We start from the raw sequence: 26,821 nt of genomic DNA, 5'->3' as shown, positions 1-26,821 counted from the left end.
ACCAGTATGCTCGCTACACATCATTTATCATCCACCTGGGGACAACCTCATCTTCACCGAACACCTCATGTTTATCATTTTAACGAACGCCGGGCGGCAGAATACCCAAATATTCTTGGGCGACTTCAATCTCCATTGGAACGACCACCACGACGCAGTGGTCAATCTCAAACACTTTCTTAATGACGTAGCCCTCACCGAAATTTGCAACAGCCCTACACATAAAAAAGGCTCAATCTTGGATTTAACAATCTCCAAAAGAGACGTCATTCAGTTGGAGTCGATCCAACCCTGTGACTGGTCAGACCACTATATTATCAACTTCTTTATCAACAAAACTCTGAAACTTAACTCTTTTCAATCCACAAAACCAAAGATTTGGAAAAGAGTACCCCAACACACTGCCCTCTTCCTGCTACAACCGTCTTCTACCCCCTGCAGGCATCCATGATCTCACCAATCATTACCTCAACTCGATAATTAACTAGGTAGCCCCCCCTACAACTAAAGAGTTTCTACTAAAGACTCTAAGCCCTGGTACAACGGTCTACTTAACAAGGATAGGCGGTCTCTCTGATCTCATGAACGCATTTGGAGATCAGTCCCATCTTCTTATCACCTCAAGTTACTAAGGAAAAAGAGAAATACTTATTATAGAAAGATCAAGCTCACGAAAGCGGACTTCTTCAGGCACCAACTAGACCAAGCAAGAAATCGTCCAAAAAAACTCAGTTAATCAAAACCCAATCTAAGGACGCGCCACAATACTCAGCCCGCCTGCAACCCAACTGTGAAGAATTTTCTGCCTTCTTTAATCAGAAAACTGACAACATCAAGAAGGATCTCCTAAATTACCTATTACTACACTCCAGCCCGCCTATGAACAGCTCACATCCACCCCCAACCGCGCCACACCAAATCCCTTCAAAGTTTGACTTAAAAAGCGACGCAACCTGGTCATCCTTTGCTACATACACCGAAGAAGCTTTAGGCAAGATTCTTAATACCCTGAAGCCTGCCAATCACCTCACCGATCCTCTCCCGGCAAATGCTGTTAAAGACTTAACCCCATGGCTTCTGCCTCTCTGGACCAAAATCATCAATAGTTCTCTCCAACAAGGCTGCATCCCGGGCACCCTCAAAATCAGACCGGTTTCACCCATCCTAAAGAAACCCACAGCCGACCCTACTGACCTAAACAACTATCGTCCTATCTCCAATATTCCTACCTCGGCCAAACACTGGAAAAATGCGTACATCACCAACTGACTAAGCATGTTGATAACTTTGAAATTTTTAACAAACACCAATCAGACTTCAGAGCAGGTCACAGCACCGAATCAGCCACGACACACATTGACTATGCGCTATAAATCCTTGATCAGAACGGATCATGCCTACTTATCCTGCTAGACCTATACTCAGCCTTTGATACGGTTAAACACAAGAATCTGATAGATCTTTTGAAACATAGAATGGGTCTATATGGACCAGTGCTAAACTGGTTTACCTCCTTTCTCCATAACCGAACGCAAAAACTCATTGTTTAACCTTTTACTGGAACCTCTCACGAATTGCTGCATGCGTCTATCGTACAATATCATATGTACGTCGACGACACACAACTTTATCTAAAGATTCACTCCCTAGAAGACATTAAAGAGCTCAACACAATGCTCAGTAACACCCAGATTTGGTTGGCAGAAAGCCATTTCAAATTGAATGCTCTAAAAACCGAATTCCTCCTTATAGCTCCACCCACCAAAGTCCCCATTATGCAAGACTTGATCAAACATATTACTGCATTCAACGTTCAACCTAGCATTGTAGACTCAGCGAAATCCTTGGGAATAACTCTTGACAGCAACCTCACTATGCAGAAACACATTAGCAACACAACAAAGAGAGCAAACTTCCAAATAAACACACTGAGGAAGCTGAAACACTTCCTGCCAGTCAAGGACTTCAAGCTGGCAGTACAAGCGCTAGTTATCCCTTGGGTGGAGTACGGCAATGTTTCTCTGTGTGGCCTTCCAAAAGCTACAACAGCACCCCTAAGAGCCTCAATAAATGCTGCAGCGAGACTTGTCACTGGTTCGAAAAGAAGTTCACATATCTCCCCAGACTTAAAAGCCTTGAATTGGCTACCGCTTGAAGCCAGAATTCACCTAAAAATAGTGTGCATGACGCATAAGGCCTTACACCACAGGCACCCAGCTACCTCGCACAGAAGTTTACGATGTCTGGTGGGACAAGATCCTCAAGAAGTGCTGAAAACCTGCTACTGAAAACTCAAAGATTCAACAGGAAGAAAACAAACGAACCTTCTCTGGGATGGTGCCCAGGATATGGAATTCACTTCCCCCAGAAACCAGACTGAATGCTTCTAATGCATCGTTCAAAAAGGAAGTAAAAGCGATTCTCATGGCAAAACTCACCTTATCATAGACTAAAGAATCTCAGAGACCAACCACTTCCTTACTACTAATCCTTACTTCGACAAGGGGCCTTCTAGACTTTCTAGGCACGCTATCTGACCGCGACTTAACTCAATGGATATGTGTTGTTCCTGTACCCTACTGCTTCCCTTTGCAATATTTGTTATGTATACTTGATGTGCCTGCATTTATTCGTTTGTATATTCAGCCTGACTTAATGTAAAGCGCTCTGATATCTACAAGGATCTTGTTCGCGCTATATAAGACTTTCAAAATAAATAAAAATAAATAATTCTGGATTACAAAGCCAGTAAGCAGTTGTTTCTTGCGAGTTCTCCTTGTTCTCACAAGACCACTGGCTAGAAGTTTTGTTTTTCACACAATAATGAAGTGGGGCCATTGGGCCACAAGTCCCTTGGCAACAAGTAATGCTGGGCAGATCATATGGTATATTGCCCTTAACCCAGGAGTGTGCTCTGAGGCATAACTTCGGGACTTCGCGCACGGGAACCGAGTAGGTTTACCGAGGGAGGATCGCTTTTAAAAAGTGACGGAGAATCGCCGTCTTGGTTCATCCGAAGCCCAGGAAGCGACAAAAACCGCTTTAAGTGTTTTTTCCTGAATCCAGGAATGAACACACTTTTTACACTCAGACCCATATTTATGGTCTGCAAATTACATGTGGGCAGGGCGCGCCTTAGCGTGTGCGTACCTCCCCTTGTAAATTACACGGTCCTGACGAAAACCAAAGAATTTTTTATATTGGTTGAAACATGTAGACCTAGTTTATTTTCTAAATTCTTTCACATAGCACACTTGGCTATTTTTAATTAAAAAAAATTCAATACATCACACTTCTCGAGGCACCAAAGCCTTCCTAGTTGGGCAAAGGTGCCACATTGGTTTTATTCAGGGTTCAGACGCTCAGGAATAAAGTCTTGAACGGAGTAGTACTGGCCCTTTTTAACATACCTTCACATCTTTTTAGCACATATAAAAAAGAAACATTATCCCGCTCCACTGTAGTCAGGCGTCGTAGCACACCCTATAGGCAATCGGCCTATGGGGTGGGACCCCAATGATGAAGCATGTCACCAACCAGGTTGGTGAGTGAGGGGTCTTCCTAAAGGACTACTACTGTCCAGTTAACGGATTTGAGGCACTTTGTGCTTACCTAGCCACACCCAATAGAAGAGAGCAAATTGCTTTATTCTTCTTATTCAGGAGGGTACTCCTTCAGTGTTGTTATTACACTTAATACTGTACCAAGATGCTTTCACAACCGAAGTTCTGAGTTACTGTCACCTTGGAGTCTATTTGGTCTTAAAACTTCTATGAGGTCAGGCTCTGGGGACAACCTGTTATCTAATTTGAACTTTATTATCTTTCCACATAAATAAATGGTTGTGGAGAAGGTAGATTTATTGTAGCCATAGCCATATTGACAGATAAGATTGAGTGTTATAGTATAATAAGTTTCAATGCAATATGCACTGCGGAATCAAACTTAAAAGAATTACAATTTGCAGGCAATGTACTTTAAATGATATGTGAAGTATGTATCACAGATGAAAACAAAAATGGTAAGCAACCTGAGGAGAAATAAAATACTGAAAACAAAATCCTTAAGGTGACATTAAAAATATCCAAGAGTTGAGAACCCACTATGGATACACGGTGTGTGTATCACCGGCGGAGTAGGCTGTGGTGAAAGAAAAAGAACAGTACCCTAAATTGATATGCGGTGTGCGTATCACCGACTAATTCCAAAATGCAGGCCACGTTGTGGATACAGGGAGTGTGCATCACCGTAGAAGATTACATCATGAATGAGCAGAATCGGAAAATTATACTTCTATTGATGAGGAATAAAGCACACACTATTGTACTTAACGTGCGTTCCTTTCTGTAGAAGTAGTTAAACCAAGATGGATGCAAGGCCAATGAACGTGCAATGGAAGAAAAATTCCTAGGCATTCTAATAATTCAGACTACATCAATCTATTTTCAACAAGACCAAAGTGATAACACAAACTCAGTGTAAAAGGAAAAACAACTGTTTAAAACATATGGAAGCTAACTTTATTCATATTTATCTAAAAATAAGCATAAACAAGCATTGGCATAGCCAATAGGTCTCGCTTGTGGGACCTTATAAGTATTTAGTTTTGCAGCACAATATACGAGTTGCATAATCGGATATTGTGCTGCAAAACTAAATACTTATAAGGTCCTACAAGCGAGACCTATTGGCAATGCCAATGCTTGTTAGATACATGAAGCCAAAATTACAAGTGAGCATGTTACAAAAGCAAACGTTACGTTACATGAGACAATAGTGACAGTTGTGCAAGTATCAAGAGCAACAAAATACAAGAGGTAGCAAACGATATGTTCTTAGAGGAAACAAGCTTCTCGGCATTGCTGGTTGGGGGAGTGGGGGGGGTGGGCGGGGGAGCAGCAGGCAGATGCGAGTGGAGCGCGCGCTGGAGAGGGAGGGGGTGGGAGGACTAGGCAGCGGGAGAGAGGGAGAAAGGAGCGCGAGGGAGGCGTTTTTAGATACATGAAGCCAAAATTACAAGTGAGCATGTTACAAAAGCAAACGTTACGTTACATGAGACAATAGTGACAGTTGTGCAAGTATCAAGAGCAACAAAATACAAGAGGTAGCAAACGATATGCAATAGCATATCTGAGGGAACACGGCCTGGGGGAAGCTGGCTGGGGAGGGGAGGAGAAATGAAAGGAAGGCTGTGTTTGCGGGGAGAGAGAGAGGGGAGGTGCTGGTGTGGGAGGGGGGAGGTGCTGGTGTGGGAGGAGTGCTGCTACGGCAAGGCTGTGCTTGCGGGGAGAGAGAGGGGAGGTGCTGGTGTGGGAGGGGGGAGTTGCTGGTGTAGGAGGAGTGCTGCTAGGGGAGGAGAAGCCCTGGCCGTGAATGCTCGTGCATGTTCACGTGAACTGCAAGAAAACGCCGGGCTGAAACCCCTTAGTTTGAAGAGGATTTTGCCGACATGAATTCGATCCTATCCATTCCTGCGGAATGAGACAGGCTCGACCTAAAAAGCAGGTAGGAACACAAATTGATGAGTCATAAGTCGGATACAATGTGTTCACCATTTGGTATTTCAAGGGAACAATTAATCAAAAAATTGAGTGGACACAACATATGATACAAATTTATACATATAATCATAGCAAGCATTTATAAACAAGGGCTGATATGTCGTGGCTGGGTGATCAAAGTTCTCAACGCATGTTTCGGCACTGGACATGCCTTCATCAGGAGGGCCACAAATGTTTTTCCTACAGAGTAATCCGAAGATACATGTCTTAAACATGAAATACAGTAAAATCAATGGACATACACGGAGTTAAAAAAAAATCTAGGGGGTTAAGCTTTTTACTCAAAAGTTGCCAATAGGTTGCAAAAAATCTGGAATTCACACAGAATTGCGATAACTCAAGATTACCAATCACCAATGTTGGTTAAAAAGGAGTTAATATAGATCACCCATAGTGTGATTACAGACAGTGAGTGTCAAGAATGAAACTCAGATCAACCAAAAAGAGCCAAGAGAGAACCGGTAATGGAAGGAGGAGGAAATGCAGATAAGAATTGCTAGAACTCACAATGAATAGATGATGTCTAAAGCAAGCGTGCTTCAATGTATAGGCTTTGACGATGTCCAAGGCACAAACCTGTGTATCAAAATCTGTCATTATTTATCTTAGTTGAGGGATGACGGAGAATTCACAAACATTTCCGTAGAGAAGCTAGATAGTCCAAATTACACTGATGCTATTGCTAACTGTAGCGTTTATGTAACTCAGGATGCAATCATAAGAAAATATCACTTATTATGTAATAAGAGTTCTGCAGCTTGTTTATTCAAGGGATGGTAGTTATGGATATTTATATAGTACCTATTCAGCTCAGCAGCTACACTGTCTGGCAACATTATTATAAATATTTTAATATAGACACCAAGCAAGGCTACCTCTTTCAGGAGTATATGGCTCGCTACTTGCGTGTTTAAAGAATGTGATAAATCTAGGACCACTGGAGAGTACTAAGCTTCTTGGGTTATTGCACCTCAAATTAGTGTTTACTCTTTGCAAGGTAAAAAGCGGTGCCAAAAACGTAACACTTAACAAAGTAAAGCTGCAGAGTATTACCTGGAAATTTTACTGTAGTGAGTTTTAGATTCTGAACACGGTATAAGAGGCACTCGAGGCAGTAGTTTCTAGAAGGCCATTAAGTGGGCACAAAAAGGATCGATAGGCAACAGGAAACAGTCATAAGACATAGCTTGCTCCGCTCTACTATAACTGAACAGATAAATTAAAGTTGAGAATGGAACAAACTTCAAACCAGATGTATGTATCTTAATCTTACTAATTATACATTGTTACCTCAGTGCTTACGGGGAAAGTGCTCGATAGGTGAAACGGAGGTCCTGCTGTGAGATACTGTCCGTGTAGTTTGCACACTACAGGAAGCCAGGATAACCATAAAATGAGCTACATGTGGTACACACCACGGGGAAAGATACGAAAATTAAAATCTCTGACCCCCGTGAGAGCTCGATTAAAAGTGGCGAGTATTACATGGGTCAGTTGTTAATCAGTATGGGCAAATTAATGTACTCCACCGATGCACTTACCTATACATAAATAAATCCGGCGGCGAACAGATTCGCCATGGTGGAGCTCTTTCAGTTGTAAAATATTGATTTTTTTTTTCCCCTGGTCGACGTGCTTGCGGCCCAGGACCCAGGCGGGCTGCTGACGGGCTCATGCTGCAAGTACAACAAAAGGAGATGAGAGTAAACCGGAGTTAGCCGTATGATTCTATGGTTCCTGTTAGGGCTCGGAGATTTAACTGTTAAGGACTGACGGATTTTATTTTTGTGGGTACGGGCCTTTTTTGGGTACTGCGCCAGATAGTTCTTACCTGTTTCTTGGCAAGAATGTTCGCCATGATAGAAAGTCGGCGTTTGTGCCGAGTGGGAGTCTTGAGTCCTCCTGTCCGATCACGTGATAACCTACGAGACTCTCTCATGAATGGATAACGTAGACAGACTACACAGTCTGGCTATTCACGTATGATGACTGCAGAAAATAAAACATGGGAGTAGCTGTGCTCTCTACATTAGTGGGTGGTCTCAAAAAGATTAGAGAGGCAGGCATTCATAACTGGTGACTAATTAAGCATTCTATTTTCCAAAACTAAATCTGAGAGAAATAAGATAGGAGGACAATATGCTTCTGTAAAATGAGTAAAATTACCAGTTAAAAAATTACAATAAACATGCTGCGCTCAGCTGTTATTATAGCTATATGTGGAAAGCATATAGTTTAGAAAAATTTTGTATATTCAGAAATGGGTCATGGGAGAGTGAAATAAGTGAACTGTGTTCATGTGTTCACTGTATATGAATACCCAATTCAAAATGCGATGGACTTGCTGTACTCCGCTATTATCACTATCTTCATAAGTTGTTGAATAAAATCGCATTCTCCCATGGCAAATCATTAGTAATCCTTGTTTATAGGTATTTAGACAAAAAATCCAGTATACCTCACATTTTTTCCTTCTATCCTAGTTTCTGGTGTCATTAACACTATGGATTTTCTCTAAGATGTGCTATTTGATGTCATTAGGGGAATGTTTCAAATCTTGATTCTGTCTTACCATGGGAGCATTCAATTACACAGTGCAAATCGCTGAACGATGTTCAGTGAGTCGGGTGGCAACAGCTCTAGAGGTTTCCCCCATGTAACCGAGGTTACAGGGGCAAACTTTGAGGTAAATGGCATTGCTTGTTTTGCAATTACAGATGGTTTTAGATTGAATCAAATGGTCATTGTGAGTGTAGGACTGTCCTTCTAAGGCACCTACACATGCCTTACATTGGGAATGTAGACATCTGTAGGTGCCAACGATTGGTGCATTTCCATCAATGGTTTTTTTAACAAAAGATGTTTTGGAGTCAAAGCGAGAGTGCACTATTAGGTCTTTAATGTTCTTATTACGCCTGTGTGCAAATAGAGGTTCTTTCAGTTTGTGTGGTTCATCTTGGTCACTGTTTAGTATATGCCAATTGGCATTGATTATCTGTCTGATCTGGTTGTTCATGGTTAAATGTTTGGTTATACACACTAACTGGTCTTCTTTAGTGTCATTTTTGGGTTTGAGCAGGTAATCCCTGTCATAGAATCTGGCCTGTTTGAAGGCCTCTCGCACTAGTCTTTGCGGGTACCCTTTCTCTAGAAATTTCAGTTTCATTGTGGCAGCTTGAAGGTCATAGTCAATAAGATGTGTACAATTGCGTCGTAATCTTAAAAACTGCCCAAACAGGCTGCTCTGTTTCTGAGTTCTAGGGTGGTAACATTCGAAATGCAATAAGGTGTTTCTCGCAGTTGGTTTAGTGAAAAGGTCCACTTCCAAATGATTGTTGTTCAGTCTTAAGATGTCAAGGAATTCAACTTGGTGTTTGCTGTTATGACAGGTGAATTTAAAATTCACATCAGTTGCATTTAGCCATAATAGAAATTCCTCAAGGTTTTCTGCTGTATCTGACCATATAACGAAGATATCGTCAATGTAACGTGACCAATGTGTAACAGATTCGTAGAAAGGAGCTATTTCATTGTCCATTAATTTTTGTTCGAATAAGGCCATATAGATATTTGCCACCGACGGTGCTGCTGTGGCACCCTTACTTACACCTCTGATTTGTTTGTATAGGTGGCTGCCAAATTCAAATGTGTTTTCTGTTAGAACAATCTTCAGACATTCTAGAACAAATATTTTGGGGCATGGAATTCGGTAGGTTTTAATGAACCATGATACTGCTAGCAACGCTTCTTGTTGTGGAAGGTTACTATACAGTAACTCTATATGTAGAGTCACTAGAGTGTCTTGGTTAGGATTGAAAGGGATATCTTCTACCTTAGCAATCATTTCACTAGTGTCCTTGATGTGTGAAGGAGTCTGGGAAATGTATGGACAAAGCCATTGGTCTGTCTATCTATATAGTGGTTCAGTAATTGCACCTAAGGTAGATACAATGGGACGGTATGGGGGGGTCCGAGAGATGTTTATGTATTTTCGGTACCCTATATATACAGGGCATTTTTCTTTTGGAATTTATTAAATAGTCATGTTCTTTTGTGTTGATCTCTCCTTTTTGTAAGGATTAGCGAGCTGACAGATTGTTGAGCTAACCTTGTTAGTAGGGTCTCCCATTAGTTTGGTATAGAAACGTGGGTCATTCAACGTGATCTTGCGTGATGACGCCTTACCCTTTGGGACGGAATCAACGTTTCAAGTCGTCACACTCTGCGTAATGCAGTAAAAGGTTGCCAGCACACGCCAGCACGATCCACAGCTCGGGCGTAGAGCGGTGTTGCTAGTTGAATGATGCAGCCAGTGGCGGTTTCCCAACAGCTCCGGCATGGCATGCAAAACTCCAATAACAAACTGGAACAAGGTACAGGTTTGTCTGTGGCTCCTGAACGGTATTACCTCCAAATACACCAGAGTGTTGTTCCGTAGTAACAGGTCAATTTTTCCTCCATAATATAGAAGTTCGTAGAAATCCCCTTGATGTTTCAAATTTCACGGGCATGCGTTTGGAGGGTTTAAGTTCATCACCGCCATTGTTGCAAAGAGTAGCCGTACACAAGAAGTATTCCTCTTTTAGGTTTATTCTTGACTTAAACCCTCTTCTGACAGCAAGGAGAAGCAGGCACAACCGCCAGCAGGCAGCTCTGTGTAATCAATGCCCACACATTCCACACCTACTCCATGCAACAATCTAGAACACAGAGAGTGGCTTGAGCACATGCACAACACCTGGTTGGTGGCAGGCTCCAGAGTCAATGGTGGAATCTGGTGCTCGCAGGCCCTCTTCTGGACTCCGAGAACAGGGTAAGTGGTTACAGGGCTGCTGTGGTTCATTTCAGGCAAAGGTGCTGTTCAAACGCCAACACAATTTTTAGTAGGTGACTTCGGCCTGATAGGTCCAGTCTGTTAATGCAACATTACCGTCCACTCCGGCTACACTTCTGACTTGCAGCAATTTTGTCTGCTTTGAGGCAAAATTATTAGCTCCCAATAGCATATTCCACTTGGGCATACTTCAGGACAGTGCTCATGCTAGCCACTATGGTGAGAGACAAAGCTCTCTGATGCTGGAGCCCAACAGTTATTTTCTTATGAGTATGTGGCAGACATACTTTCTGCTCTGAGGTCAGCTTTTGTGTTCGGGTTATCAGCTCCTCCTGCAGGGTTGGCTCAATTCTTCCTTCTTAAGGATGTCAACTTCAAGGTTCTTTTGAAAAGGGAGGTAGCTCTTCCTTTCAGTTCAGACTCCAGGCGATGTCCACTCACGTCTGGGAAGCTGGCTGTCCAACACTAGCTGTGGTTGCAAAGCAGTATTATGTGTACTCTGTGGGCACCCCCCTTCCTTGTACAAAGAGAACTTGGAACTGGAACAGTGGGTCAGCAGCTCCCACTTTTATACAGGTACAGTGGACAGGGAATGTGTTTTCTCTGCACTTGCAGATCGGGTTGTGTCAGTTCTGCTTTGATGTTTTCTTTCCGGGATCAACCTTTGTCTAGCTTGATGCTCCTCCTAGCAGGGTTGTCTACATGCAGGAGCACCTAAAAAAGAGGCACAAAAAGATGCAAGCATTCTGAATTTAGTTATCAACCACACTTAACAGTGAATAGGAAAAGAGACAAAAGGATGGTCTCACCTAAAACACTCTTCACACATTTGAATGTTAGCAGTACACCTCCACTGTATGGGGAAGCATTCTCACCATCTTGTCTTCATAAACATGCCAAGAGCTTCTAAAATGGAACTCGCCGGCCTCCATATTCTGGTTACACTGGTATACTCGCCACAAAGGAAGGACACCTTCTCTCGTCCTCTCGTCCTCTCGTCCTCTCGTCCTCTCGTCCTCTCGTCCTCTCGTCCTCTCGTCCTGTCGTCCTGTCGTCCGGTCTCGTCCTCTCGTCCTCTCGTCCACTCGTCCTCTCACACTCTCAATCTCACTCTCACTCTCACACTCTCACTCTCACTCTCACTCTCGCTCTTTCTCTCACTCTCACTCTTTCTCTCACTCTTACTCTCACTCTTTCTCTCACTCTCACTCTCTCACTCTCTCACTCTCTCACTCTCTCACTCTCTCTCTCTCTCTCTCTCTCTCACTCTCTCACTCTCTCACTCTCTCACTCTTTCACTCACTCTCACTCTTTCACTCACTCTCACTCATTCACTCACTGTCTTACTCTCACTCGCTGCAGTGCACCGGACTCCATCACGATCTTTTGCTCACGTGGTCTTCACTGCATTTGGAGATGAAACCCACACAAGCTTAGGTTATGGACTAGTCCCAATGATCATGGGACACACCATTCCTATCTGGATGACCAAATGAGAATATATGATCTACATCTGACATTGATGGACATCCAATCTTTCTCTGTATGGGTCTATTCAATATTTGTAGTGAATCCCGTTATATGGTTTGCTCTGTTTGGCACTCAATGAGTAGGCTAAATGTTCTATAGCCTCAGCAACGCCCACTGACTTGGTTAGCAGTGTGCCTCTGTCGCCTGGAGCACACTAGGCCCAGTTCTACACCCCCAGTGTGTGTTTTTTGCATTTACTGAGTGGGGGACTTCACCCTGGGTAGGTCTTTAAATATTTTCCCTCTGACCCTCCTTCCCCGTTGTGTTAAGTGACAGAAATTCGCATAAGTGCTTTATTACTGCAAGACTAAGGCCATAATCAAAAACCTAGCTACTAAATATTTACAGTAGGGCACTCTGGGCAGTGCAACACAACACTACACTTGTGAGACATTGTCATCCCAAAAGTGACTAAGCAGCTCACCAAAAGCTACTTGCCATTGGTGGTTAGGAGAAGATATGTTCTGCAACTTCCGCAGCTATGTTAATAAAGAACATCTTTACTTTCATCTGTGTAAAACAAACGTTGTTTCCTTCTCTTTGGGTCCTTTGCTGGTTGTCCCATCACATACTGACAGGGACATGTTCCTATCTTAAAAAAAATATATGAATATTAAAAAAAGGTAAGTCTCCAGATTGGTCTGGCAATCTAAACAAGTGCCTCACCATCAAGACTTGTAAGATGCCGACTTTGTATCTGCCCCTGACAGCTATTGAGAACATTGCCTTGTTGTACTCTGTAGACGAGCACAATACATGTACTGTGTGCTTATTGCGTAGGGTCTCACAAACATCCTTGGGTTCACTCTACAGGATTTAGAGTTAATTTAAACCACGCAGGGATCTGGGTTCTTGTGTCCAGTGTTAACATGCTGTCATACATTTTCAAGACCACAGTTTCTATTACCGCCAGCATTTCTTATGGCACGTCTACGCAATCATAATTTCTTCCATCAACTGTCTACATGCAGTTAATCAAGACCAAGTCAATATGGGTGGCATAATGCTTGTGTATTTTTGTCTGAATATCCTAGGGATCTGCAAGGGCTACTCCACATTCATTCTGTAAACGCATGCTAGCCCTTTGAAGCTACATCATGACAAGAGGAGCATTTTGTTTGCTAGAACTTCATAAACTTGTTTGCGTGAAACTGTTGGCTTCCCGTTTTATTTATTTCTCATTCTTAATTTTCTAATATATGATGTAAGACAGAGTATAGCAATGTTACCTGTTTAGATGACTCTTCTCGTTCCTTCTCTCTTCTATTTCAAACACCATCCCACCTGTTGCTCTTTATTTGTCAAAGTCATCTCAGACCGTTTTTAGGGCTCGGGGCGGAGCTCCGAGATCCTAATGTAAAAAAAAAAAAAAAAAAAAGTTTCTTTAGGGCTCGGGAAAGACACATTCCTTATTTATTTTATTATCTGAATGGTGATTGGTCCTCGCGGTGATGTATTTTTAGTAGTCGTGATGCGATTGGGCAGATGTAATTGTCGGGCGCCATTTTGGGCATTTTCTCAGCGGTTACGTGCTCGGCAGTGCATTAATTTTAATTAGGAGCTGTCAGAGTGGCCGTGTAATGCATTCCAGATGGTGTGCGCGCGTTCACCATAGAGCAGTGCGTTTGTCGGGCGCGCGTCCTCCTCACGTGCACACAGGCATAGCGAATCAGTGGCCTGCATATTGTGTTCGGACACGCGCAGAAGAATACATAAATCCTCAATTACCAGCTGTCCGAGGTGCCGGTAATTGAAGGCAGATGGTGCTGGGAGCATGTGCACTGCTTGTTTTTCCTTACACGTAGGTCTTGTTTTGAAGATAGGAAATTAACCACTCCTGTTTACACAACAGTACAAGGGCAGATGTTACATTGTATCCACACAGGTGAAGCACAAAGGGCTAAATTGGAAATGCAATTGGGTCGTTAATCAAAAGTGAGGGACAGGGTAACAGTTTAAGAACGCTGGCTGGATTACTTACAGAAATGTACAGTTAAAAAGGTGGGTGGCGGGTCTGTTGGTGAAAGAAAACAATAGAGCACACGTAAAGTGCACAGGGCGGGACTCGACTGAGGCGCCTTTATGGCAGGCACACGTTTGCAAAGACGGGCGTGAGGTACCACATACTACTCTAATGCATCAAGGGTACAAACCTACATCCCGAAGAAAAGCGGAATCCTTTACCACCCGAAGGAAAGGCAACGCCGACACTGCGAAGTGCCCAATGGCGTAGCAAAGGGGGGTGCTGGGGAGGGGGACGAGTTTCTGGGAGGGGGGTGTGTCCCCCACATTACCTGCGGCCGTCGCAGGAATAGCCAGGAACACCCCAGCCCCCCCACTTCGCACCCTCGCTGTTGCATACGGCCGTCACAGGCGGGCGGCAAAATTCTAGCAACGCCACTGGAAATGCCCCACACGGCACCGAGGGAATAAGAGAATCTGACACGCACACAAAGCCACGTTTAAAACTGTTCATTTTATTCCGCATTTTACTGTTTTTTGGAACATTGTTTTTATTTAAAAAGGAGAAAGGCGCACAAAAGATCACAGCAACGCGATACGAGGGATTCAATCCACTTTATTGGGAAACAAATGAGAAAAAATATAAAGATACACGGAGTGCAGGAAGTGTTTGAGGCTAGGGGGCCAGGACTTTAAAAGGAAAAGGCGGATGATGATGATAGATATAACCATAGTATCATCTGTGAAAATCAAAAGGTGCTACCAGTACCAACACCACCAGTACTCCCGCTACCAGTACCACCACTACCAGTACTACCACCACCAGTACTACCATCAACACTACTACCATTACCAGTACCACCACCTCCAGTACTACCACTACTACCACTACCAGTACCACCACCAGTACTACCAGTACCACCACTACCAGTACCACCACCACCAGTACCACCACTACCAGTACCAACACCATCACTACTACTACCACTATCAGTACTACCACCACTATCAGTACTACCAGTACTACCACCACCAGTACTACCACTACTACAGCCACCAGTACTACCACTACTACAGCCACCAGTACTACCACTACCACCACCAACAGTACTAACACCACCGCCAGTACTACCAATACCACCACCACCAGTACTACCACTACCACCACCACCACATTAACACACTCCATAACACTTAGCAAAAATACATTACCATTTACAATGCCATTAGCTCAAACTCAAATAAATCCGAGCCCGATTGCATTTCTAATGCTTGTTTTAACTAGGCTGTGCTTCTTCATAAAGAATGGGGTTGAGGCCATGTTATATGTCCTCATGCGTACTGTCACATGGTTTTGAAATAACTACTTGGATGTGCAATTTTTAGGTCTCTGCTAAACAGTGCTTGTGCTATCTCAGAGACATGTATGTACTTTGTGGTCTTCAGCCCGCCCAAAGGCTTACCATTTGCTGTCTGCATCGTTGCTCTCACATTTTTTCTCCATTTGTCCATGGCATGCATTTGTCATGCCTTCCCTCTGTTTAGCCCTTCTTGAGAGCAGGGACCAATTACACTATGCCTCTACTGCTTCCATTTTAGGATCTGGTTCAGAAACCACTTTTTTCTTTGTTTTCACTTACTGCTGCAAGGTCCTCAGTAATTAGGCCTGTAAAACGTGTTCTTATCTAGTCATGTTTGCTTTGCATTCAATGATCAAGGTCAAATGAGAGACGCTGTTTTCTGAGGGCATCTGTTTAGCTATTTTTCACTTGATTGGTGTAAGTCAACACTCTATCCGGCATCTGTATGATATATTTTTTTATTCTACGTGCCGTAATTGGCTTTCAAAACCCATAGCTAAATCATGTTTCATTTCTTCAGTTGAAAGACTTTTTTTGGTGTGTATTTACAAAAAAAATGAAGCAATGCATAACCTTTGTTTTAGCACATGCTTAAAACTAATTGACAAGTGTTGCAAAGTCATCCTGTGCCCTGGGCACCCCCCAACGTTTTGCTGAATGGTACTGGTGGTAACTGACTGACCCTGGGCTCTGCCTAACCAGGTCCAGGGTCAGTGCTATGCTGAAAGAGACACATTTAGAATACAGTGAAAACACCTACATACACGAAGATACACTAAGGGTTGGGGTACGCCTGTGGTTGGCATGACCTACCCTATCAGACCCTAATTAAATATTAGGGCAAGGGGGTTAAAACTACATAGAAGTCCCTAGCCCACAGTAGGGCATGGCAGTTTGGATGCCAGCAGCTTTTCTGCAATTGCATGTGTGCACTGCTGAAGCCCGAGGTCAGTTTTAAAAGTAGGCCTGGGTGACAGGACTGCTTTTAAAAAGTAAATGGTGCTCAAACTCGAGTTTGGGGCACTTAAAAATGGATAACATACAATGTTTTGGCATATTAGGAACCCTCGGGGTCTCCCCTAGGTGTCACAGGGGTGGGGGTGTCAGGTATCTATAAGGTAGACCATTATAAAATGAGTTTAATATGCCCTGGGTTAAGTGAAATTTCACATTTCACTCCCCACATCGCGACAAAGTGCTGCACAAATTCGACTTTGATACTAGGAGCCCTGTGGAGAGAGGATCTGCAGATTCAGAACCCCTAAAGTCTTCCCTAGTTGTCCCATGGGGTGGGGGTCCTGTAGATATAAGCAAAGTACTTATAAAATATGTTTTTGTAATTCCTGGTGCTGAAAAAGTGGCCCAAGTCAATTTTCCCATTGCAAATCCCCCGCTACATAGGTTAACAAGGTAGGAAGTTATTAAATAAAAACACTTGATACGTGAGGGCTAGAATTAACATTCAGAGACTACCCCGAATGGTATTAATAATCCCCAGACTATGATATGGTTGAATTTCTCCTAATGTGTACATACAAGTTATAAGACTTTCTTGTGTTGAAGTCCAGATTCAGCCTTCCTGTGGTCTGTCCGGATTGGTCAGATACGTGGATTAGCCAGGCTCCCTTGAAGAGGTGATAAGAGCCCCTGGGGTTAACCAGCTCTGCTGGGAGGGCAGTGTCCTGCTACACTGGAATGCCAGAGCAAGGAGAGGAGTCCTAAACCATGGTCTTCAAAGAGAAGAGTAGGCCTTAGTGTCATTTATTACTCTTATTTTTCACCCCAGCCAGAGCTAGGCTTATGGAAGGAATGCACAGATGCAAGGGGGAGTGTTTATGGAAAGTAAGCCATCCTAGGGGTGTGTTTAGCCAGCTCTCAACTCCCTGCTGGAAAATCTGCCATTATGAATTTGGAGGATTTTGTGCACCCTGGGACAAAATAATGCCACACTGTACAGGATGTGGTCCTATTCTTGTGGAGTTGCCCTGCTCCCCTTGGTCAGCAGTGGACCTGCTAGAGCCAGAGAACTTGGAATAAGTATCAGAGAGGGGCAGAGCCTCTCGGATCTGCTGCTTGAAACTAAAGAAGCAAGACGTTGCCATGTTGAAAAGTTAGGGTGCAAAGTTCTAAGGCCTGTCCTCTGAAGACTGCACCAGCTGAAACTACAGCCCTGTGGATTACCTTGTGGCAAAAGAACTAGAGAGTGGACTCCCTGCAAGCTACAGGTTAACAGCGCTCACCTGGACCATCACCACCAAGGATCCTCAACCTGGAGAACAGCAGTGGATTTGTAAGGGTTTTGTCCAAGTGGATTGTGGGAACTGAAGTCCTCAACTTTCAAGGACCATCTTGGAGCTTTCAGACCCTTTGAGTAAGTTTGGGACACTTTGGGACCCCTTGAGGAACTTCAGGAAGAAGTTCAAGAAGTTCGGAAAACTTTGAAAAATAAACTCCATAGAGAGACCGACTCCTGGCCAGCCAAGCTGCCTGCCTTCAACCGCGAGCCGGCCAAGCCATCCAGGTTCGTCCCACAAAAAGCTCTGTAGGTCCCTCTTCTAGAGTTTGACCAGGAGTAGAAGAAATCAAAGGCCGGGAAATCCTCACCGATCCGTCCTGGTGAAGAGCATCGAGGGACCCCGCTAGAAAAAGCTCCGTAAAATTTTCTACAGCCGAACTAAGAAAAGGTGACCGGGAGCGTCCGCGAAAGCCAAGGCACCTGCCATCAACCGCCTGTCAGCCTGGATCCTGGGTTTGCCCTGCTGAAACGCTCCGGAGGTCGGACTTCATGCGGTCGGCTTGAAACTTTGACTTAGAGCCCGTCTATAGCGACCAGATATCCCAATAAGGAGCTATGTTTCTAAGTGCTATGTAATGCTAAATCTTTGAAAATTCATATCTCCGGTTCCCTACATTGGATTTTTGTTGTAATTGTAAAGATACAAATATTTCCTATTTTTATGAATTGGTGTTGGATTTGTATTATATGTTGTGTCTTAATTATTTACTGAATTGGTGTTTTTAAATGCTTTACATACTTGTCTTTGAAATTAAGCCTGTCTGTTCGCAGCCACTTTACCAAGGGTTGAGCATGGGATTAATTTTCTAAGACCAATACGGAGTCCTATCATGTGTTAGTGGCCTTCTTGCCAGTGGCAGACCTACATTTGCCACTACCAAAAATCCACTTTCCAACAACCAGCATTTAATATTAAATCTGGTGCAACATTACTTTGAATTCTGAATGCATGTGAATTAATTGCAAAACATGAGCTTAATTTCAGAGGGCACCTGTTTAGCTATTTTGCACACGATTGGTGTATGTCAACACTTCAGTCCAGCATCGGTGTGATATACTTCTAACTAATTCCGAGGGCCCGTGATTGACTTTCAAAACACGTGGTTAAATCACACTTCGATCTCTATCTTCGATCAATTTAAAGGAATTATTTGGGTGCGTGTTTAGAAACAAAATCCAGCGATGCGAAACCTTTGTTTAAGAGCATGGTGTAAAAGTAATTTGCATGCATAATTAAATGTAATGTTGTACGGGCAAATCAAATTTAAAACCTACTGCATTTATTTTTTATTTTGATTTGCTGGTGCAACATTACTTTTAATTCTGAGTGCATCTGATTTAATTGCAAACATTCGCTTAAACTAAGGCTTTTCATTGGATGATTTTCAGTGTATATACATACCTAAATAAACTTTCTATTGCAGTGATAGAAGTCGCGTTTAAAAATTTTCACCAGCAATTAGATGTACAAATAATGTCCGTAGTTTGCTAGTGCAACATTACTTTTGATTCTGATACCTTAAAAAAAAGCTTTATATCGGTTTCAGGTTTCAGGCATGCACGCACATAAAGGCTCTATGAAATGCACAGAAGTGTGAATTTACATTTACATCTCCCCTTGACGTGTCATTTTATTATGACGGTGTGCTTCATTTTCTGTTGTCCATCCATCAAATTTAAAACTGACAATCGCATTGAAACAAACGTGACTGTTATATTTACAAACATATATTTTCTTTATATACCTTTTTATTAATCTTTAACGTGATGGACTAGGAAATTTGTACTGGAAACAAACAAACTCGGTACGAACATATACATTGTTCCATGCATGCAGGTAGACGGTAATAGCAAAAAACAATTTCTTTCATTATACCAACTAATGTAAATAACATTATTACATGATCCCATTTGTAAGCAGAGAACTGCTGTGGAGATGTCGCTTCTCTGTCGATGCGTGTCTGCTGTACTGCTTTGTGTCCCCCGGTGGGGACGAGGTTACAGTACACGCTCTGCTTGTGACGCTGCAAGGAGGGCAGACCTCACCTGGCACCAAGTGCACATGGCTGCGCTGATGTGCCATTAGCATTGACAATTCCTATAGACTTTGACGGCGCCTTTAGCTCTCGGATTGCCGAGACCTTTTGGCTTTGCAAGTGCTTCTTGGTGTAGTCACTAGGTAGATACCTAGCCATATATGTTTACAACAAAAGACCCTTTGGACTAGGAGTCGCTTAAGGACGTTAACCTTTTAATTGTCAAGTCCTTACGTTACTTGAATAGCAAAGGTAATTTTAGAAACACTCCACCTGTGTTTTATTTAGTAGAAAATGTTGCATGTTTTCTTGTTTGCCTTCTCAATAGATACGGATACTGTTTAAGTAGTTTTACATTTCTTTTGTGTATGTTTTTAGGACCCAGGACCGCCACCACCATCCCCTCTGATGGGTTTAAAGCCATTGCAACTTCTGGAGGTTAAAGCTAGGGGGAGGTTTGGCTGTGTCTGGAAAGCACAGTTATTGACTGAATATGTAGCTGTGAAAATATTCCCTATTCAGGTATGAATTAATTTAAATGAATATTTAACATTTACATGAAATGTTGATTACTTTATACTTCTTATTGGCAGAATGTGATTCGAAATGTAGTCCATTTAAAAATTAACTTCACATCGCCAATAGTTCTGCACTATTTATCATTGTTGTGCCACATTCTGACCTAGTGGAAACCATAAAATTACATCGAAGCCAGACACCTGATAAATAATTATTTGTGCTGCTACCCACGCAAAGTTTAGATTGAATGCTTGCTCACCAAAATAGTCAATAATTGGGTGTTTATAAATTTTGCTTTCTTCCATATTCATCGTGGCACTTAGCCAATTTTATTTTTACACTGTTTACAAGGGAAACGTAGCCACTTGTGTTGATTTTATTTACAAGTGTCAGCTCATCTCATCGTTTAAAGCAAATGTGATTTGCATTCCATGAAATTCACGTTAACATGTTAATGGGCAGTCATGTTTTTGCGCTTCACGATTTTGTATTGTGGTACTATATGATAGTTAAAATAGCTTCCTAATTAAAAAGCACTGTTGATGCACCAAAAGCAAGTTAACACATCTCGTGCCTCCCTTTTGCAATGGGCCTCAAATCTCTGAAATTCTTATGACATAACTTAAGTTCCAATGGCCAGATGGAATACAGTCATTGATTTTCCTGTAATATTTCGAAATCTTTTGCACCAATTGCATAGAGCTTGTCTGAATCTTAAGAAAAATATGGATGCCAAATTAAATGATACATAGTCTTTGCAGGAAATCCTGTCATACTTGTACTGGGTGATCAGAAATGCCCTTTTTAGGTCTCTCCTAAGGCAGCGCATGCACTGTCATGCAAAACCTTTTGTTTTCGAGAAATGGGCTTAAAAACTGACCATTGCTTACCATTGATTTGCTTCATTGTCTCTCTCACTTACTTATTAGCCTTCTGCTTTAGGCTTCCTTCCCCTTTGTGTGATTGATCCTCCCCATGAGCAAAGACAGATTACTTTTGTCCTTAGGCTGTGCTTTTTTTTCCTTTGGCACAATGTTCTTCTTTGGGTTTAACCACCCTAAAAGAGTTTTTAAGCCGTCTTCCTTGTGTATTTCTAACTCTGTTGCTCTCTGTTCCCAACCCTCCACTGTCTGTCATTTTACCCCAGCACCTCCTTTCCACCCTCTGTTGTCCATGTGCTTGTTCCCAGCCCCACTCGCCCTCCATTGTCTGCTGTGCCCAACCGCCCTCCCTCCGTGTTCTGCTTTGTCCACCCGCCCTGCCTTCATCGTCTACTTTGCACACCTGTCCTTCCTCCATTGTCTGGTTTGACCACCGGCCCTCCCTCCGTTGTCCGCTTTGTCCCCCGCCCGCCCTCCCTCCGTTGTCCGCTTTGTCCCCCACCCGCCCTCCCTCTGTTGTCTGCTTTGTCCCCCACCCGCCCTCACTCTGTTGTCTGCTTTGTCCCCCCACCCTGCGTTGTTTGCTTTGAACCCACACCCGCCCACTCTCTGTTTGCTTTGCCCCCCCACCCTCCCACCCTCTGTTGTGTGCTTTGCCCCCCCACCCTCCCACCCTCTGTTGTGTGCTTTGCCCCCCCACCCTCCCACCCTCTGTTGTGTGCTTTGCCCCCCCCACCCTCCCACCCTCTGTTGTGTGCTTTGCCCCCCCACCCTCCCACCCTCTGTTGTGTGCTTTGCCCCCCCACCCTCCCACCCTCTGTTGTGTGCTTTGCCCCCCACTCTGTTGTGTGCTTTGCCCCCCACTCTGTTGTGTGCTTTGCCCCCCCACTCTGTTGTGTGCTTTGCCCCCCCACTCTGTTGTGTGCTTTGCCCCCCCACCCTCTGTTGTGTGCTTTGCCCCCCACCCTCTGTTGTGTGCTTTGCCCCCCCACCCTCTGTTGTGTGCTTTGCCTCCCACCCTCTGTTGTGTGCTTTGCCTCCCACCCTCTGTTGTGTGCTTTGCCCCCCACCCTCTGTTGTGTGCTTTGCCCCCCACCCTCTGTTGTGTGCTTTGCCCCCCACCCTCTGTTGTGTGCTTTGCCCCCCACCCTCTGTTGTGTGCTTTGCCCCCCACCCTCTGTTGTGTGCTTTGCCCCCCACCCTCTGTTGTGTGCTTTGCCCCCCACCCTCTGTTGTGTGCTTTGCCCCCCACCCTCTGTTGTGTGCTTTGCCCCCCACCCTCTGTTGTGTGCTTTGCCCCCCACCCTCTGTTGTGTGCTTTGCCCCCCACCCTCTGTTGTGTGTTTTGCCCCCCACCCTCCCACCCTCTGTTGTGTTTTGCCCCCCGCCCTCCCAACCTCTGTTGTGTGTTTTGCCCCCCGCCCTCCCACCCTCTGTTGTGTGTTTTGCCCCCCCACCCTCTGTTGTGTGCTTTGCCCCCCCACCCTCTGTTGTGTGCTTTGCCCCCCACCCTCTGTTGTGTGCTTTGCCCCCCACCCTCTGTTGTGTGCTTTGCCCCCCACCCTCTGTTGTGTGCTTTGCCCCCACCCTCTGTTGTGTTTTGCCCCGCCCTCTTTTGTGTGCTTTGCCCCACCCTCTTTTGTGTGCTTTGCCCTCCCACCCTCCCACCCTCTGTTGTGTGCTTTGCCCCCCCACCCTCCCACCCTCTGTTGTGTGCTTTGCCCCCCCACCCTCCCACCCTCTGTTGTGTGCTTTGCCCCCCCACCCTCCCACCCTCTGTTGTGTGCTTTGCCCCCCCACCCTCCCACCCTCTGTTGTGTGCTTTGCCCCCCCACCCTCCCACCCTCTGTTGTGTGCTTTGCCCCCCCACCCTCCCACCCTCTGTTGTGTGCTTTGCCCCCCCACCCTCCCACCCTCTGTTGTGTGCTTTGCCCCCCCACCCTCTGTTCTGTGCTTTGCCCCCCCACCCTCTGTTGTGTGCTTTGCCCCCCCACCCCCCCACCCTCTGTTGTGTGCTTTGCCCCCCCACCCTCTGTTGTGTGCTTTGCCCCCCCACCCTCTGTTGTGTGCTTTGCCCCCCACCCTCTGTTGTGTGCTTTGCCCCCCCACCCTCTGTTGTGTGCTTTGCCCCCCCACCCTCTGTTGTGTGCTTTGCCCCCCCACCCTCTGTTGTGTTGTTGTGTGCTTTGCCCCCCCACCCTCTGTTGTGTGTTTTGCCCCGCCCTCTTTTGTGTGCTTTGCCCCACCCTCTTTTGTGTGCTTTGCCCCCCCACCCTCTGTTGTGTGCTTTGCCCCCCACCCTCCCACCCTCTGTTGTGTGCTTTGCCCCCCACCCTCCCACCCTCTGTTGTGTGCTTTGCCCCCCACCCTCCCACCCTCTGTTGTGTGCTTTGCCCCCCACCCTCTGTTGTGTGTTTTGCCCCGCCCTCTTTTGTGTGCTTTGCCCCACCCTCTTTTGTGTGCTTTGCCCTCCCACCCTCTGTTGTGTGCTTTGCCCTCCCACCCTCCCACCCTCTGTTGTGTGCTTTGCCCTCCCACCCTCCCACCCTCTGTTGTGTGCTTTGCCCTCCCACCCTCCCACCCTCTGTTGTGTGCTTTGCCCCCCCACCCTCCCACCCTCTGTTGTGTGCTTTGCCCCTCCCACCCTCTGTTGTGTGCTTTGCCCCCCCACCCTCTGTTGTGTGCTTTGCCCCCCCACCCTCTGTTGTGTGCTTTGCCCCCCCACCCTCTGTTGTGTGCTTTGCCCCCCCACCCTCTGTTGTGTGCTTTGCCCCCCACCCTCCCACCCTCTGTTGTGTGTTTTGCCCCGCCCTCTTTTGTGTGCTTTGCCCCGCCCTCTTTTGTGTGCTTTGCCCCGCCCTCTTTTGTGTGCTTTGCCCCGCCCTCTTTTGTGTGCTTTGCCCCGCCCTCTTTTGTGTGCTTTGCCCCACCCTCTTTTGTGTGCTTTGCCCCACCCTCTTTTGTGTGCTTTGCCCCACCCTCTTTTGTGTGCTTTGCCCCCCACCCGGCCACCCTCTGTTGTGTGCTTTGCCCCCCCCCATCCGGCCACCCTCTGTTGTTTGCTTTGCCCCCCACCTGCCCTCTGTTGTTTGCTGTGCCCCCCCACCTGCCCCCTGTTGTTTGCTGTGCCCCCCCACCTGCCCTCTTGTTTGCTTTGCCCCCCACCTTCCCTCTGTTGTTTGCTTTGCCCCCCACCTGCCCTCTGTTGTTTGCTTTGCCCCCCACCTGCCCTCTGTTGTTTGCTTTGCCCCCCACCCGCCCTCCCTCTGTTGTTTGCTTTGCCCCCCACCCGCCCTCCCTCTGTTGTCTGCTTTGTCCCCCACCCGCCCACTCTCTGTTTGCTTTGCCCCTACCACCCGCCCGCCCTGTTTGCTTTGCCCCTACCACCCGCCCACCCTCTGTTGTGTGCTTTGCCCCCCCACCCTCTGTTGTGTGCTTTGCCCCCCCACCCTCTGTTTTGTGCTTTGCCCCCCCACCCTCCCACCCTCTGTTTTGTGCTTTGCCCCCCCACCCTCCCACCCTCTGTTTTGTGCTTTGCCCCCCCACCCTCCCACCCTCTGTTTTGTGCTTTGCCCTCCCACCCTCTGTTTTGGGCTTTGCCCCCCCACCCTCTGTTTTGTGCTTTGCCCCCCCCCCCCACCCTCCCACCCTCTGTTGTGTGCTTTGCCCCTCCCACCCTCTGTTGTGTGCTTTGCCCCTCCCACCCTCTGTTGTGGGCTTTGCCCCTCCCACCCTCTGTTGTGTGCTTTGCCCCCCCCCACCCTCCCACCCTCTGTTTTGTGCTTTGCCCCCCCCCACCCTCCCACCCTCTGTTTTGTGCTTTGCCCCCACCCTCCCACCCTCTGTTTTGTGCTTTGCCCCCACCCTCCCACCCTCTGTTTTGTGCTTTGCCCCCACCCTCCCACCCTCTGTTTTGTGCTTTGCCCCCACCCTCCCACCCTCTGTTTTGTGCTTTGCCCCCACCCTCCCACCCTCTGTTTTGTGCTTTGCCCCCACCCTCCCACCCTCTGTTTTGTGCTTTGCCCCCACCCTCCCACCCTCTGTTTTGTGCTTTGCCCCCACCCTCCCACCCTCTGTTTTGTGCTTTGCCCCCACCCTCCCACCCTCTGTTTTGTGCTTTGCCCCCACCCTCCCACCCTCTGTTTTGTGCTTTGCCCCCACCCTCCCACCCTCTGTTTTGTGCTTTGCCCCCACCCTCCCACCCTCTGTTTTGTGCTTTGCCCCCACCCTCCCACCCTCTGTTTTGTGCTTTGCCCCCACCCTCCCACCCTCCCACCCTCTGTTTTGTGCTTTGCCCCCACCCTCCCACCCTCTGTTTTGTGCTTTGCCCCCACCCTCCCACCCTCTGTTTTGTGCTTTGCCCCCACCCTCCCACCCTCTGTTGTGTGCTTTGCCCCCACCCTCCCACCCTCTGTTGTGTGCTTTGCCCCCACCCTCCCACCCTCTGTTGTGTGCTTTGCCCCCACCCTCCCACCCTCTGTTGTGTGCTTTGCCCCCACCCTCCCACCCTCTGTTGTGTGCTTTGCCCCCACCCTCCCACCCTCTGTTGTGTGCTTTGCCCCCCACCCTCCCACCCTCTGTTGTGTGCTTTGCCCCCCACCCTCCCACCCTCTGTTGTGTGCTTTGCCCCCCACCCTCCCACCCTCTGTTGTGTGCTTTGCCCCCCACCCTCCCACCCTCTGTTGTGTGCTTTGCCCCCCACCCTCCCACCCTCTGTTGTGTGCTTTGCCCCCCCCACCCTCCCACCCTCTGTTGTGTGCTTTGCCCCTCCCACCCTCCCACCCTCTGTTGTGTGCTTTGCCCCTCCCACCCTCCCACCCTCTGTTGTGTGCTTTGCCCCTCCCACCCTCCCACCCTCTGTTGTGTGCTTTGCCCTCCCACCCTCTGTGTGCTTTGCCCCCCCACCCTCCCACCCTCTGTTGTGTGCTTTGCCCCCCCACCCTCCCACCCTCTGTTGTGTGCTTTGCCCCCCCCACCCTCCCACCCTCTGTTGTGTGCTTTGCCCCCCCCACCCTCCCACCCTCTGTTGTGTGCTTTGCCCCCCCCACCCTCCCACCCTCTGTTGTGTGCTTTGCCCCCCCCACCCTCCCACCCTCTGTTGTGTGCTTTGCCCCCCCACCCTCCCACCCTCTGTTGTGTGCTTTGCCCCCCCACCCTCCCACCCTCTGTTGTGTGCTTTGCCCCCCCACCCTCCCACCCTCTGTTGTGTGCTTTGCCCCCCCACCCTCCCACCCTCTGTTGTGTGCTTTGCCCCCCCCACCCTCCCACCCTCTGTTGTGTGCTTTGCCCCCCCCCACCCTCCCACCCTCTGTTGTGTGCTTTGCCCCCCCCACCCTCCCACCCTCTGTTGTGTGCTTTGCCCCCCCCACCCTCCCACCCTCTGTTGTGTGCTTTGCCCCCCCCACCCCCCCACCCTCTGTTGTGTGCTTTGCCCCCCCCACCCCCCCACCCTCTGTTGTGTGCTTTGCCCCCCCACCCTCCCACCCTCTGTTGTGTGCTTTGCCCCCCCACCCTCCCACCCTCTGTTGTGTGCTTTGCCCCCCCACCCTCCCACCCTCTGTTGTGTGCTTTGCCCCCCCACCCTCCCACCCTCTGTTGTGTGCTTTGCCCCCCCACCCTCCCACCCTCTGTTGTGTGCTTTGCCCCCCCACCCTCCCACCCTCTGTGTGCTTTGCCCCCCCACCCTCCCACCCTCTGTTGTGTGCTTTGCCCCCCCACCCTCCCACCCTCTGTTGTGTGCTTTGCCCCCCCACCCTCCCACCCTCTGTTGTGTGCTTTGCCCCCCCACCCTCCCACCCTCTGTTGTGTGCTTTGCCCCCCACCCTCTGTTGTGTGCTTTGC

The 26,821-nt window shown here is 46.9% G+C and overlaps 1 protein-coding gene across 1 annotated transcript in view; it reads left to right on the top strand.

The window, feature by feature from the left end:
• ACVR2A (activin A receptor type 2A) overlaps positions 1-26,821 on the top strand; it is a 283,385-nt gene that overhangs the window by 139,513 nt on the left and 117,051 nt on the right. The window contains exon 5 of the mRNA XM_078681771.1: positions 19,959-20,102. Coding sequence (XP_078537897.1) covers positions 19,959-20,102 — 144 coding nt within the window. The remainder of the gene's footprint in view (positions 1-19,958; positions 20,103-26,821) is intronic.

Source organism: Lissotriton helveticus, chromosome 3_1 (genome assembly GCF_964261635.1).
Source record: "Lissotriton helveticus chromosome 3_1, aLisHel1.1, whole genome shotgun sequence".
In the NCBI taxonomy this organism is placed as follows: Eukaryota; Metazoa; Chordata; class Amphibia; order Caudata; family Salamandridae; genus Lissotriton; species Lissotriton helveticus.
The sequence above is the reverse complement of the archived record's forward strand: the minus strand, read 5'-3'. Positions and strand labels throughout refer to the sequence as shown.